A 16378-nucleotide genomic window follows, 5' to 3' on the forward strand; every position below is an offset into this window, starting at 1 on the left:
GAGATAGGCATGTCCTGATAAATGATAGCTTATGGTATTTATGTATTCATAGAAGCATCTACAGACTGTTGCCTTATTGACCCTTAAGCATACTACAGTATGTTATTGATATGATTTTACCCCATTCACTCTTTTTATTTATTTCTTTGCAAAAAGAAATACTTGAAGCCTTTAGGTATAATGCATTATTAAGGGTTATTGATGCATTATAATTGTTCATAATGTGTTGATGAATGAGGCATTTATATAGCGCATTTTTGTGTCTTGCTGTACACCCAAAGCTCTTTACAATCATATGAGGGGGGTCTCTCCTCAACCACCACCAGTGTGCAGCATCCACCTGTGTGTAGTAATACTGTGCATTAAAAAGAATTATAACCAAAATAAAAATAAAAATGCAAAGTGTAACAATGAATTGATAAGTGCTATAATGTATAGTTAAACATTTTGTTTTTAAATTTTTCATGATACTTTAGGTGCATTACAAGGCATAATTAATACATTAAAAGTACTTTTATAATGCATTATACAGTACATATATGCTTTAAGTAAAGTGTTACCAAAACATTCATTGCGAAAGGCAGGGAAATGTGATACTGATAACATTGTTACTTTTTTCCTTTTTTCTTGCCACCTTTGCCTCCTTTTTCTGGGGTCTCTTCATCACCCTCTTTTCCTGAGGAGGCTTTAACTCTCTTCTTGCCAAGGGGAGTCTTGGCGTACCAGTTCTGCAAACAAAAAAACAACTGGTTTTGTGCTAAAGATACCAAGTCTGGAAATTTGAGGGTTTACTTCCCCCATCAGGTTAAGAGCCTACCAACCAAAAATGTAATATCACATTATATAATATCACGTTAAAACTTTCAACATTGCGTACTGAGAAATAGTGCTACTACAAAATATTTGTTTACTTTCAAGGCCTCTTCTTCTTCCTGAAACACAGGGTCGATTCTAGCAAGCGGAGACACAAACTCTGAAGCCTTTAGTGGTCTTTTCGGGAGTTGTTGAATGCGCCGTTCGGTCAAGACGCTACGCACCACCTGCACCATGTGACCTTGCGTGTATCCATCAGAGATCTTTGCCAGAGAACTGAGATCAAGATCGCTGTTCACTTCTCCACCATTCTTTCTTATCAGCTCTTTCCATATAACTGTGAAAAAATAAAGACGTTTGACTGGAAACACAGCGATGACAAAATAATCTGACATAAAAATCTATTATATAGATTAGTTTACCGTATCTGGACGCGTAGTCTGGTCGAGGTATGAGGATGATTTTACTGTAGAATTTGCAGAAGGACTTGAGCTCTGCACTGTGTGGATCATTCGACGTTCCCACTATCAGAACACAATCTTCCCCTCTGATGGCCTTGAGAATCTTGGGCAAATCTTTCTTCAGGCGCTTTGGATCTAACTGTGTGAAACCATTAAAACAGTTTGAACGGTCCCACAAGAAGAGAAATAATTAAGTCACATTTTACACACTCTTTACCTCCTTTTCATCCTTTGGTACTTTTTTATAAAACATCTTTTCAGCATCTCCAATCCATATAACAGAGGGTTGCATTAGTCTGGCTACCTACATGGAATATAAAACATCATAAAACGTCTATTTTATAATATTAGCTGGCAGAGTTTTTATTCATAAATGTGGAATAATCGCAAAGCCTTGTTACCTTAAACACCATGTGTAACATCATCTGCAGTCCACTTTTACCGGAGTATTTCCCCGCCACGTTTAAAGGTGAAAGGTCAAACAGGTTGGCTCCAGTCTCCTGGCAGATGGCATGGACCAGCATTTTCTTACCTACTCCTGATGGCCCCACTAGCAGCATAGCCTTTACTGGGGGAGCTTTCTCATGAACTGCTTGGGAACCTACAAGATATAGGCCAAAAATTATATTCAACTTCTCTCTTTCACTCTTAGTCAAGGAAAGTGAATGGCGACTCAGGCTATAAGTCTTAACACTCATCTGAAGATGAAAATAGGAAAGACACACATTTGAAACATCACGAGAGCAAGTCATTTTTGAAGGAAGTAATTTAGTGATTTATTGCAACAGTCTCCCGCCTATCCTAAAATGTTCAAGTCTTTTTCTAAAATGTGTCAATTCTGAGAAATACATTTGCATTTAATATTCATTAATGCTCACCTAAAGGCAGGACAGCATACAGGGCTACAACCTGCCGAACATCAGATAAAGACGGCATAGGCTCGATGTCAGACTGTCGTAGAGTTGTTCCAAGGTAACTATAGTCCCCTGTAAAAAAAACATACATCAATGTAAAAAACATCTGTGAAAGAGAAAGACAATTAATAAGCTTAAATTGAATTAAATGAGTGTATAAATTTAGAACAGTTTGTAAATACCTCGATAATCTTTTAGTTTAACATTATCTGCTTTTTTCAGCAATTCCTGTTCAACCAGCTCTTCAAACAGCGACTCCAAGGTCCTTAAACAGTTTATGCATTTGTGAATGTAATATTTAACTGTAAAGAAGATTGAGAACGGTTAATAATTAAACATTTTTTCACTTACCTGTCTGGTGTGAGGTCTTTGTCTTTTTTCTTCCTCTTTCCATTTTTCGCTGCCTTCTTTTTCTATGTAGTAAAAAAGATTATGTGCAATAATGACAGCTGAAGCACAATTATAATACAATCGACATCTCAAATATTATTTAAATTAACAGTGCTGTCAGCCAATGCTTCTATGGTAATGGATTGGAAGGAGTGTCTAATTCTGTGGCCAATTCTGGTGAATATTCTATATAAATTACTGACAGGACTGTTAATGTCAATGGGAATCATTATCAACTGTACTTTTGCTGCCCCCTTGGACTTCCCACTTTTTTCTTTATCCACAGCCAGCTTCCAATTGGCCAGCTCCTGTCTCATCAGTTCATCCACCTGAACATACATAAAATGAAAAGATTTGTCAGACAGAATACTTGAAAAACATTGCCAATGACAATCAGTGTCCAAAAACGTCACCTGTTTTCTTATTTCCACCTCGATCTCTTTTCTCTTCTCCTCTTTTATCAGCTCCGCCTCATGTCTTTGACTGAAATTCTTGGACTCCTTTCTGTTTTGCCAAACCTCTGCAGATCAGACAAGTCAGCCACATTCCCTCCATTGACACTGTACCACGTAAATGTGTTAGTCTTCAATTCATACTTGCCAGAAAATGTTTTGTGTCCTTTCTCAAGATCTTTTAAAAAAGCAGACGGTAGCATCCTCAGTCCAGGCTCTTCCTCCTGTGACATTAGTACACATTATGAAAAGCTAGTGAAACCAAACTCAATTTAAAAACATAGCATCCGAGCTTGGCTTTTTTTAAATCCTACCTCTTCTTCAACCCTCCCTTTGTTTCTCTTTTCTTTATCCTTTGTCTCTTCCTTTCCCTTCTGCCTTTTGTTGCCATCATCCTCCTCTTTGGACGCCAGCTCTTCTGCCAGCTTCAAAATAAGGCATAAACGTTTGGGCAAAACTTGTATTTATAAAGTTAAGTAAGTTATGTAAGTTTTCCTTTTTCAGGAAAAAGTCTCAAACTAAACGTATTCTACTGAGCCTTGTTTACCTGCTGAGGTGTCTTCTCCGCAAATATAAGAGCTGAACCTCCATCCTCCTCTTCTGGGTAGTCAGGAAATGATCCTGTTGCATCACTATTTAAATGTGCTTAAATCATATATCTTATGGTAAAAATACACATCTCAGGTAATGGATTCAATTCCCAGGTAGAACATATAAAGATTTGTAAAAGTGGTCTTGCCAAAAATGTAAAGATGTAAATGTAAAGGCAAACACTACGTGCCCTACGCAAGATCAGTTTAATATTTAAAATAATACTGTAGAAGTATTTTTATAGTAAGCCATACACGTGAAATATTTACTCACCGGCACTCAATGAACCACTGCCGGATCTGATCTTTCATAGTCTCCTTCATTTCAGGACCTTCCACTTCCCTGAGCTGATAAATAACAGAGCTAATGGACTTCTGATAGTCATCTTTATGTTCTTCTTGTCTTAAGCGTCTGTTGCCCTCATTGTTCTGGGTAGCCAGTTTCAATGGAGATGGATTTGGCAGTTTTGGATCCATGGCCTAAGAATGGAAGAGCCAGAGAATATAAAGACACCTCTCAAGAAACAGTATCAGAGTTCCACCTACTGGCGGTAGAACAGCAGTGACATTCTCCACATACTGTAAATCACATTGAATATTAAAAAATATACTTTTTATATTCTCTTACAGTTACTTTATCAATACTGTGACTCCTTTAATAAGAATTATATTAAATTATATTATTTTATAATATTAATTATATTAGAGTAAATATATAGTTTATGTTACCATTCCAAGAAATATGATTTCCTCCTCACGCAGCTTTTTGGTCTTCATCCTTTGTACAAAGCCTCTCCACACCTAAGTAGAGATTTTCTGTGACTTTATTTACATAATAAACATAATCAACGTAGTTCTGGTATCGTAAAATATAATTTAAACATTGCATCCTGAGTCCTTGGTAATTAAAATGATACATTTCTTGTCAACAAGTAGTTTGAATGATAGTTAAAACTGGAATGAAACATGATGAAAATGTAACATATTACAGCATATGGTACCTTCTGTATAGTTAGTGCGGCCTGGTCAGGGGTAATCGCCCCATTTTCTTGAGCTTTTCTTTGAGAATCCTTATAGATCTCTCTCATGAACTTTGCCCTCAGTCGACCTTGCCGTGCTCTTTCAGAAACCTGGATGATTTTGACGGACCTCTCCAGAGTCAACATTCGCACTACAGGATGCTTGGACATACAAGAGAGAGATGATATGTAAAACTAACCAGTGATTGCTGTTAAGACTGAGTTACATGTAAAACACAATAAAACTGAACCCACTTCTGGTTTGTCTAAAGGATCCATTTGATTTAAAACAGTAGCAAACATTTTTTCTCTTTCCTCCAGTACTTTGTTCCTCTCTCGAATGAAGTACCTGGGGATGGGAATCTCAAGGTCCTCCTTCAATGAAGAACAAAGATGATGAGTATCAGCAATATTCTGTCGTTTTCTTTTTAAGATTTACAATAGCATCTTATGTTTGGAGTCCCAATGACTGAAAAACAAAATACTAATAAGCAAAACAAAACCGTTACCTTCAAATTATTAATGTTCTTAATGATCATGAAAAGTTATGAAGTACAAAAGGAATACTGTAATGTTTTTGTGCCAAAGAAAATAAAACAGTCAACATCATGTTTAACCTTCAAATAGAAAAATTACAAGTACACAAATTCTACTTGGCCGTAAGAAAGGCTTCAAACTCACAGGGGTCAATTTCAGATCTTGAATGATGTCATCCATATAGTGGTACTCTGAAAATTCCTTTTCCACCATTTCATTTTTTAGCTCCAGAATACGCCCTATCACACCCTCCAGCACCTGTCTGATCACTTGTCTCTTCTGGGGGTGAACGCTTTGGTCATAAGCCTCTTCTAGATGCCTAAAGATCTGAACATAACGGACGTAGAGGGTGGCGAGCCTTTGAAAGAACACCACTCTGTCTCTTTCAGGACGTCGAGGTTCCTCTGGAAGTTCTTGAGCCAGTAAACAGCTGAGCTCCTCGTGAGCTTCAGACCACAGTGTATTATATGTGCTGTCGGAGAAAAGATTGTTAGTGTATCTTTAAATTATTGCTGTCGCATGTTGTAACTGTCACACTTGAGTTGTGATATTCATTTTAAGACAGCATTTCCTTACAGTCAAGCAAAGTACAATAGCACAGCCTAAAATTGTTATTGATATTGATACATAAAATAATTATATTACGAAATTGATCCTACAAACCTGTGAGACATTAGTCTTCTTATGTCGCAAGGAATTAATAATACGACGTATTCTTTGCGTATTCAAAGGATCTATATTTGAACAGTCCGCATTTCAGTGTTCTGTTTCTGACACCTACAGTGTGTTTCTACTTGTGTAAACAAATAATAGAAACAACGATGGGAACTTTTGCTCAATACATAACGTATCTGCAGTAACGCTAGCGGTCAAACAACACTGACTAACTAGCCTGAAACTTGTTGTCAACTTTGTTTCTATGGTAACGCTTACGCAGGACGGAAGAAGATCAAATATCAACCATAAATTTGATACTTTGCCAGGACGGTAAAAATAGAGCAAAAACTCATCCTTAATTTTTATTTTTAAAATCTACATTAAAAAGTTTCATTAAACAAAATGTTAACTTTTTCACCTGGCGCCTTAAAATGTGACGTATTTCCGGGTAAGGCAACACGGTGGGCAACGACGCGGTGCAGTGGACGGGTTATTTTAAATGGCCATCACCCATACTTCTTTCTTAACATTAAACATTACAATAATTATAAACATTTTGGATTGAAAGTAGTACAAGGGATACATATCAATATTATGTACAACATTACATATGTTAACAGCTCAGTCAAGCTGATAAAGGCGCACCTTAACCGACATGTAGTTTGAAAACACACCACGCGATGTCGCCAAAAAGAAATAATGTTGTAACAATTGAGAGCTTCCATTCTTGTTTACGCCATTATTTCAGATTGTGTATCGGGGCATATATCCTCTGCACGATGTATGTATAAGATTAACAATGTGTAAATTCCACTTTCAGGAGCATCTAGTGTGAATAGTAATGTTAAAATGATGTCATATTAGGCAGAATGATATACTGCAGGTTAACAATAAATGTTAACAAAAGTTATAAATGCGTACGCACTATTACCCAAAAGGAGCAAGTAGGTATAAGTATACTTTTGCAAGCTTAACTTCATGCACATTTTCTTCAGTGTGAACCCAGTGTGTGGATGTCAGGATTTACAGTATCAGTGAAAAGCAGGTTCAGTGACGTCCCTGGAGCCACAGCGCACTGTGTAGCCTACTTGGTTGAAAGTTTCTTATATTTTTCCTTTTTTGTACCTTGTGGAATGTTTGTGTACAGTTATGTGCGTTTTTACACATTAATGTTTATTCTATTAGGACTTGTCCGTACTCTTTAAACTTTAAATGGTACTTTGTACCGCGCACATTACAGTCAAACACCTATATATATATATATATATATATATATATATATATATATATATATATATATATATATATGAAAACATCAAATATTAGTATTACAATGGCTTATCCTTCTAATTAGACGTTTGCTTTATATTTACGAGACCTGGAACCCTGGAATATAATCTTTAAGTATATAAGAAGCACAGCCATGTTGGTGCACCCTTGAGTTGGGAGGTGGAAATAGGGCTTACCGCTTAGGGCAGTCACAAGACTTGATCATCCGTGAACAAAAACGCCAGACGTTATTTTCATAGTCCCGCTATACATTTAAACAAGTGCCAAAATATTCCTTGTGTATTTGGATATTTGAGGTTCCTCGTAATTTTCCTTGGGGACATGGCGCAATGGACATCACCAGGAACCTTTACGCATCAAACACTTTACAGCCACGATTCTTTAAAAAATCCCGAGAGTGGACTTTTGAGGCACACTTTTTCTAAACTTCTGTGATGAATTTAAAACGTAAGGTGGGGCGAATGTCAAAGGAACTGACCACGAGCTGAAAAAAACGAGAGAAAGATGTCTACATCGCTTGCCACCCACCCGAAATCGATTGCATTACATCCAAGAAGCTTCGCACTTGACGTATAAAAACAAGACGTTCTCAAGAAAGAGACGAGACAACGCTATCGTTATAACGCGTCACGTCAGGACCTGTAGGAAGATATATTTTTCTCTGACACCTTATTATTGTTCACATTATTGAAGGTAGAAGCACCCACCAATACATAATCGCGTAAGTTATTGCTTGTTTTGGAAACAAGAATTAATAATTTATAGACTCATTTGTGCATTTATCATGCATTTATAAAATTGTACGCTATGCATGAAAATCTAATGCTCTTTGGAAATCTTTGGTGCGTATTTTGCTCAAAACTTTTGTAACGACAGTGTTTGCTTGTTTCATTCTTTCATCAGGCTGGAAAGCCATGCGGGCTGAGAAGAGATGGCACATATTATTGAGTATGATTCTTTTGCTCATCACCTCCAGCCAGTGCATGGACAGCAAGGAGGTAAAGCAGCAGGAACGGCAAACTTTGCTTAATCTAATCCTTCAAGTGGTCGCGGACAACCAGCGAGACAAGCCCGCATCCAGCCGGCGCATCACCAGTGGCCTCTTCTCTGTATCTAAAGATGTCAAGTTTTCGTCGCGTGAAAAGGCTGCATATATGTCCAACAGTAGACCAACAGGTAAGCTGATTTAAGATCAGGTGATAATACAAAAGTAATCCTTGGCATTAACGCCTTCCTGTCGGTGAGAGTTTTGTTGCATGTCAAATGCACTGTGCATGAAAAGAGAGAGCTGTTTGTTTTTTACGTTCCAGACTGAGTGTGAAATTCAAGAAATAATTTACAGATTTCTACGGGTATTAAATTAAAAGAATTAAAAGCTCATGAAATCATTTAGTTTGTCATTCATGTGTATGTGAAAATGAAACTTTGCGTTTAACAGCTTGTATCAGCGCGTAAAATTTTGTGTCTTTTGAAGCATGACTATTTAGTACTTTAATATATCCATTATATTACAGGATTCCATAACTGAATATTGCTGGTGGTATTGTAATGTTGTCAATTACTTTGTGTTACCTGACGATGCTGTTAAACAGATATGCGTAGTTTTGTGTTTGAAAAAAAGGTTTCACGTGCCAAATCACAAACACAAGGGTTGCTTTAGCTCAATTGGTAGACACATTGCATTGCAGAACAAAATGTTGTGGGTTCAATTCCCATATTGATCAAATGCATAGCTTGAATTTAAGACGATTCAAGTTGCTTTGGATAAACGCGTCTGCCAAAATATGTACAGTGGAATTATGAATTATGAAGACATGTGCAGATTTGATGTGTGTTTAGAAAAGGTTATGTAATGGAGGATGTACCTGCTCAGTTTCTGCCATGTTGTTAATACCTCGCCACTCATTGGTATAACTGCATAAATAGTGTCACCATTTGTGTTTTTAACATGCCATGTGAACAGAACTAGCAGATATGAAAAAAGTGCTTCTCTGATTTATCTAATAGACTATTATCTGTATTTACAGCGACTGCTGAATCATATAACCTGTGTTCTGCTCACTGACCAACACTTTTGCTGCAAACACGAGAATGTTTTACACTTAGTCAAAGACAGACTGAATTGTTTATGTATTGGGGGCATGTGGTCTATTCACTGCAAGTTCATGCTGGTTAAAATGCTTGATTAAAACCGTGAATGTTATTTTTGACAGATTTCTGGTTTCGTTCATTCGGATTTGGCTATTCAAAGGTCTCAGCCTGAGTAAAACAAAATAAACTAATTGACATGCACATCCTCACACAAAAATCCTAAGCCAAAGAAATAAATGACTCCCAAAAACATCTGTTATTGCTGATTTGGGTGGGCTTTGATAGAGTTTGTTTTTCTAAATTTAAAGTACATAGTATGATTATGGACCATTGGATAAGACAGACCATCAACACAATGTGTTGCACAGAACATCTAGCCATTTTATGTAAGATGCCAACAAACTTTCCTAATATAAAATGAGAGGATCTAAACAGTTTTGTTTGTGTAAATTGTATACACGTAGAAAGCCACTGTGACTTGAAATAAGAGGAAGCTTAAACTCATCCCTAAGAATATTGGTTATGCTTTATTCTGGGGCCAGTTAAAATTAGCGCCCTGATGGATTTGTGGAACTGACATTGATAGGCATTACAACATTGTGTGCATTAATCTTCTTACTCCAACAGGCTGGAACTCATGGTCTACATGTTGGGACATGTACAGTAGTCTACGCTTTCAGAAAAAAGTATAATCATATATAATTGCATGCGTCATGGTTTTTCAGGGTCGGGCACGCCACAGATTGTACATAATTAGCTGGGACCCCAAGCCTGTCGCAGATTTACCGATGCTGGATTAGGACTTGATTTAAATTTCATTAGTTATAATAATAAATTATTTAATATCAACACAGAAATCAATAGGAGGGACCTATATTGTAAGTAAATATGATGTCATGTGCATCTCTATTTCAACAGTTGTTGGTTTATAGACTTAATCATTTATTATTTTGGCCTTAAATGTTATATAATTAATCAACCCTTTTTTCAAGATATTGCAAGAGCCCGTTTTATTGATTGATGTTAATGGGCTCAATGAATTGTGTCAGAATAAAAAATCTTGAGGTTCTTTGTTGTTTGCTGCAATGAAAAATTATCACAATACTTTGCAAATGCTTTGTGTTGTTTTGCCAACATTACAGTAAGTCTTTTTATTATTGTTTTTCAGATATTGCCCAAAGAGACACAAACATGAAAGAAAAATTTATAGAACATTTTAGAGGTAAATTCTTTCTTTCCAGTAAATATGTTTGTAGAATAAAATAATTTAAGCACTGTCTAGATGTGTGACCATACAGCCCTGACTTTATGTTTTAAAGTATTCAAAACTGTCTTATTAGAAATAGATCTTTCCTCCCGATAAACATAAAGTCTTACAATTAGGTTCAACCAGTGCTAGGTCAACTGAGGTAACATGTTTGTATAGCCTCTGGTATTTGAAACACACGGCTCTCTCTAGACACGTGTATTAGGAAAAATGTTTAAGCTGATAGTACATTGCAAAATGTCAGTCTAAGATCAGGCCCGAATACACGAAATCTGGGAGAATGCTCATACAAGCAAGGAATGTTTGTTGAAATTATTAAACCTCCGGCCATATGATGTCATATCATGAGTTACTTTGTGCTCGTAGGGTTTGATTTGTGAAATTTAGCACAATGCATGAATAGTCATTTTGACATAATAAACTAAAATATGACAGTGTGTAAATGATGATCTGTAAAATCTTCATTATTTTTCTTCAAGCAGGACCAATCAAGTTTCCATCTGAATGCAGGACACATTTCCATAGAATTTATCACAACACAAGGGATTGCTCCAGACCAACACGTAAGTAGCCTTTGCGAATGATTGTAAATGCTTTGCTTGGGATGTGAAATGTTTTTTTCCAATAGGTTCAATTTGGAATCGACCCACTTGCTTACTCATTTCAGGGTTTCAATTGATTATGTTTATTATATTTGTATGTGGTTTGTAATATTTGCTAATGTTAATATACTTACTTTTTGGAGTAAAATAAAAGTTTGAGCTTGCATATTTATGATGCTCCTCCACCCACAATCCTCATGGGCTTCTTAAGTGTCAGGAGTGAACATTGGACGGTCCATTAAATAACACAAATCTAAGTGTTACACATTGGGTTGTAAAACATGTGAAAATGCATTAAAATGTCAAATTATGCAAGAGCGAAACTAATTGCCCAGACTGATAACCATATGCATATTTGGGTCACAGTTGTTTCATTTTGTTTTCCCTGAGACTGGAAAAGTGTGGTTTAAGCGTTTCTTTTGCTTAAGCATTTATGTCATATACTCCTGACACTGAGCTATTTGCTGTCTCGGACATGCTCTTACAACCCTCATGAGTCCTCCTTTCTCTAACTCGAATGCTCAATAGATTGCCGTAAACACGAAACACAAGGTACCGATGATACAAATCGATACCTTGGGAGAGGATGATACTGTAACCGCAGTGCTCGGAACAGGACAGCAATTGGGATATTCAGACTTCACAAACACCATTAAGGGTGAAACCATGTGGTGCTTGAACCCACACAGTCATTTTAGTCCATCAAGTACATTATTGGGGCAGGGAGATGAAGCTATTTACAGGGATCCATCTCAGCCCCAGTTCATACTTCATACGTCAAGCCATGATGGCATGATAGCACCACTTAAAACATGAATTTCAACTGTGCTTTAGAAGCGGTGACATTTGCGTCATGTTACAACATAAACCCAAGTGTGACTGCATGTATTAACATTAAAACATTAATTTTCTTTATTTTTGTCTCTGACAGATTATAAAAGATGTGCACGATTGCTAACAAGGCTAGCTATGAGTCCCCTTTGCACACAGTCATAGAAAACGCATGTGAGTACAAAGATTTGTAACCTTTGAATCTTTAACCTTTTTACTCAATTTATGCTTCTGTTATGATATAGGTTGTTTTATGCAGCGAAACACGTCGAATGTATTCATTTAATATATGTTATTTTTAATCTGTAATATATAGTATTTCCATGATGCATGCAAATATCTAAATGATTATACCTTTGACCTAGATATCTACAGTCCACGCAAAACTTCACCTAGACTTTTGTAACATGAAATTCAAGCCTTCTAATGGTTTTTGTGGTGAAACTGTTGTGTCTTTCATTGAAAGAAAAATAAATGTAAATTACGATAAAATGTCAATTTAATCGTGGCCATCTGGTACTTTTTGAAGCATGTTAATGCATGTTAATGCATGAAAACGACATCAGTACAGTCGTATTTAAATTTCAATTATAGGATGCTTGCGACATCCACCACAAGAAAGACAAAGGCTAGATGAAATGCAAGTTAGATTCAAGTTTTGAAATCGATTTGGATTTCATATTTATGTCGGCAGTCAGTTTTCCCTGTTTTTGTAAACCAACTACTGTGCAGTTTGAATAATTGTACATTTTTATGTCTTATAAATGATTCAATGAAAAGGTACATGACATCACAAGCACACTCATCTGTTTCAGAATCAAACCGTATTGAATTCCTAGAAATATATTCTGAGCGTTTTAGAGGCTAGAATAGCTCAGCACCAATCTGTGACCCTATGTGTTCAGTCTGGCCTGTGACATCATGCGCATGAAAGCTATGAAATTGGACATTCAAAGAATTTGTTAGTGAAAGGTGAAAGAATCCATTACCTATCTGAATGGCACACGATTTAAGGTGGTGCATTATGGGGATTTTGTTAGGTTATGATAACTCTTACTCAGCCTCTGAATCTATTAGAAAGGGTTAAATTGCCTTTGATAATGTGTATAAGTGATTTCCACTGAAGTGGATTAAGATGTCTGAAGTTCATTGTTACTGTATGTGACAGGTTGAGTCGTTCAAAACTATTTTGCAAGTGTAATTTCATAATCTTCAAAGCCTCACTAAGTATGTTATACTGTTCGTACACTACCAACTGTATTTGTATCTAAAAGTATTTCAAGGAAAATGGGACTACGTTTTAGATATTTAGTATTCAATATTCTGTTTGTGCCACAGGTCCCTGGGATACAGAAGAAAAAACACAAGAGATGTTGGAGAAAATATTTTTCAAAGAAAGTGCCTTTAAAATACTGCAGTGTTTTTATTTATTTATCGTAATTTCGTTTCAAAGCTTCATCTTTATTGTTCACATCAATACACTTATTCTAATTTGTGTTTTGTGTTAAAATGCTTTAACTAAATTAGTTTTGCTTTGCTTTTTTATCATGAGTTTTATAGGAAGTATAATTTAACATTGTAGCCAATTATTTATTAAAATGATATGTAAATATTCTCTCCTGATTACAAGAGAGGATATTATTTTAATATCTCCTTAAGACATCATAACGCTTACATGTTATTCCAAATGCAACATTTTAAATGTAAATCTAAATTTATTATTTATCCCATAAACGTGACATTTGATTTGTGTAAATGAAATCTGGCAAACAAGATTGCTTACAATGCTTACATTGCGTTTAACGTCGGCACTAAACATTTAAAGAATTACTTCAAATTATGAAAACACATTGTTTGACAACAATGGATATATTGCACTGATGCTTTGAAAGAATAAAAACGTTCAAGCACAACCTTCGTGTTTTTTTCTGCTGTGTTCATTATATTTATGGTACATGCTGTGATGGTGGATGTCGGAATTGAGCCGAATGCAGAAGAGTCTTCAAAGAACGTTTATCATTTTGCAACAATGGTCATCAGGCGAATCTCAGATGTTTAATGTTTGCTCAAATAAAAATACTATATTTTAGTATTCATTTTTGATGCACTTGTTGCCCATCCTTACACCTTCTTATGTAAATATATGTATAATTTATATATAGAGAGAGAGATTACACAAATATGAGCACATGAACAACAGTGGACCCCTTTCAAGAGAGTAAACAAATGTAGATTATGTACCGAGATTGTGTTCTATCAGAAGGACGGATATTCAGGTCTCCCCTTCTGGGACTTCTGCCAAAGCTAAAACTGCGTGATAGAACTCAACTAATACTCTGCTTTCATCTTCATATGTATCCTGACCAAATATTTCATGATCTGATGTGAATGTTTATGAAAACAAACATAAAACATCGCCTTTAATTGTTGCTTTGAGTGTGATGTAAACGTTTTAAGTCCACCTCTTAAAGTCTGTGCCAGAGCTCACAATGATACGAGTTTTCACAGACATTCTGTCCTCATTCTCCTCAAAATGATAACAGCAAATGTTTCATAAAATATAACTTATCACACGTTGTCTCTGGCTTGTTTAAATGCTTCACAAATATGTCTTACTTATTTTTGCTCCCTTGTGAGAGATTATAAATTTTTTTTTGCATTATGTAGTTTATTATGACTATTTTCAATCCTCTCTAGAATCAAACGGCAATGCAGCTATGCTTTTAAAAATCATATGTGTGCTATGAAATGTGGAATAGTTTTTTGTCTTTTTTATTATCAAAGGCTGCATTTTAATCATTTTTATTGAATACATTTATACAGTTTTGAGGTCAAAATTTTTACAATATATGCTTTTTACTGTATTGGGCTGTCTGGTTAGATTTAAACTTTTACTAAATGTTTAAGTTTAATTATTGGGCAAAAATGCAAGCTACGGCATGCTGTGAGGGAGTATGGGCTTCAATTTAAATATGACACAATTTACAGGTATATAATATCCTGGACCCTTACTCAGAAAGCTTTGTAAATGTATTGTGTGTGTAATTTTTGAACAAGCCTCCTCAAATTCGTATCAACGTTCCAAGTACAACTGTGCAACAATACAACGTTGTTTTATTTCAATAAAAAGTGATGACGTCAATCACTTTTGGCCAAGCACTTACATATTTCACTTTCACACACAATCCTCCATCCCTGACGTCACTATCCCTCTGTCAGGAGGGGATTCTCATATCACTGCTCCGGAAGAAAGATTTAGTGGTCTAATACCATCATGAATCTTTTTTAACCATTCCTTGTTGTTTATCTTGTGTGACACGGCCTGGGTGATTTTTACAGCGTTTCATGAAATAGCTCTTTGCTTTAGAGGGAACATCCCCTGTCAATTCCAATATTTGTCAACAAACAATTCCCAGTCCGTCATGTACAAATCGCTAGAAGAAACACACACCTCACTCACTGATGCTAGAAGCTTAATGTGATAGTTTACCCAAAAACGTATGATATCCTTTCTTTTGCACAACACAAAAGAAGATATTTTGAAGAATGTTGGTAACCAACATTGGTCCCCAATGACTTCCACTGTATGGACACAAAACCAGGGACGTTTCCCAAAATATCAGAACAGCATATGCGCTCAACCAGTCATATTCAGGTTATGAATGACATGAAGATGAATAAATGATGACAGAATTTTATTTTGGGATGAACTATCCCTTTAACTAACACCCTGTATCAAAGCCTCGATATATCACTTCTGCCTGTCATAATTGAGGAGTCGAATGGCAGGTTTTGGGCTTTCACAAACAGTCTAATCTGATTCTGGCGCTATAAATAAGGTGGGTTCAACCAGGGCCCCTGCAGAGCCCTCTTCTCGCCAGGTGGGCATAAACAGTCTATCCCAATCGGAGCGGGATATCACATGTTTAATGGAGACAAACTGCAAAGATTAGGGGACAAGACAGAAGATGCACAGGGGAGAATACGTGGGAGGGTGATAACACAATTACACCCAAACACTCCAATCCTCCGGTTACCTTCAGGCTGCCAGGAGATAAGTCTGACAATGGCAAGTCATTCTCTTATTCAGAGTTGTTCGTCACTGAACCGAGGAGCCCTGGCTTCATTCATGAAGTGATGAATTGAACAGACTGTCCAAAAGTTCGCCCTGGTCATGATTGCATCCATAATGGCTCACCAGAGAGTGATGCGGATGTGTCTATTTAAAGCAAGAGACGGACCTATCGACTTAGCAGATTCTTTCTTGTGCCAGCGAGTCTATTCTCTTTAATCACCCGTGCTTTAAATGCGCCATCTTCTAAAATAATTAGATTGCATTAATACGTCATTCAAAGCACGGTTACGTGAAAAAAATGTAAAAGACGGTACAAAACATGCATAATGTCTTTTTTTTGTGCATCCCTGTCTGCCTTTCACCTCAAGGGCTACAAAGCGTATCGGGCC

The 16378-nt window shown here is 36.3% G+C and overlaps 2 protein-coding genes across 5 annotated transcripts; one reads left to right on the forward strand and one right to left on the reverse strand.

Moving 5' to 3' along the window:
* Positions 1–608: 608 nt before the first annotated feature.
* Positions 609–5850, reverse strand: LOC306900836 (dynein regulatory complex protein 11; the record flags this gene model as incomplete). The annotated part of the gene is made up of 19 exons (XM_079468151.1): positions 609–728; positions 912–1150; positions 1236–1413; positions 1492–1578; positions 1676–1875; positions 2153–2260; positions 2371–2453; positions 2540–2601; positions 2821–2907; positions 2992–3098; positions 3179–3254; positions 3345–3455; positions 3578–3662; positions 3895–4100; positions 4350–4421; positions 4622–4801; positions 4895–5014; positions 5321–5648; positions 5840–5850. The coding sequence occupies 19 exons, from the start codon at positions 5848–5850 to the stop codon at positions 609–611; spliced, it is 2460 nt and encodes an 819-aa protein (XP_079324277.1).
* Positions 5851–7272: 1422 nt separating this feature from the next.
* alkal1 (ALK and LTK ligand 1) lies at positions 7273–14020 on the forward strand. Of its 4 annotated transcripts, none has more exons than XM_079467294.1 (6): positions 7273–7844; positions 8027–8299; positions 10383–10436; positions 10964–11044; positions 12015–12088; positions 13253–14020. In XM_079467294.1, exons 2-5 carry the CDS (start codon positions 8038–8040, stop codon positions 12077–12079), a joined length of 462 nt encoding a protein of 153 aa, XP_079323420.1. In that variant the 5' UTR covers positions 7273–7844; positions 8027–8037; the 3' UTR covers positions 12080–12088; positions 13253–14020. The 4 variants fall into 4 exon arrangements, with proteins under 4 accessions (XP_079323420.1, XP_079323418.1, XP_079323421.1 ...); XM_079467292.1 differs by having other exon boundaries at positions 10961–11044; positions 13253–13826; XM_079467295.1 differs by having other exon boundaries at positions 7317–7816; positions 13253–13830.
* Positions 14021–16378: the final 2358 nt, after the last annotated feature.

The sequence above is a fragment of the Barbatula barbatula genome (assembly GCF_947034865.1).
Source record: "Barbatula barbatula genome assembly, chromosome: 11".
Taxonomy (NCBI): domain Eukaryota; kingdom Metazoa; phylum Chordata; class Actinopteri; order Cypriniformes; family Nemacheilidae; genus Barbatula; species Barbatula barbatula.

Coding starts and splice junctions, on each gene's coding strand:
- alkal1 (XM_079467292.1), top strand. CDS start 8,038: ATGCGGGCTGAGAAGAGATGGCACATATTATTGAGTATGATTCTTTTG. Junction 10,437..10,960: donor ATTTATAGAACATTTTAGAG/GTAAATTCTTTC, acceptor TTTTTCTTCAAG/CAGGACCAATCAAGTTTCCA. Junction 11,045..12,014: donor GGATTGCTCCAGACCAACAC/GTAAGTAGCCTT, acceptor TGTCTCTGACAG/ATTATAAAAGATGTGCACGA.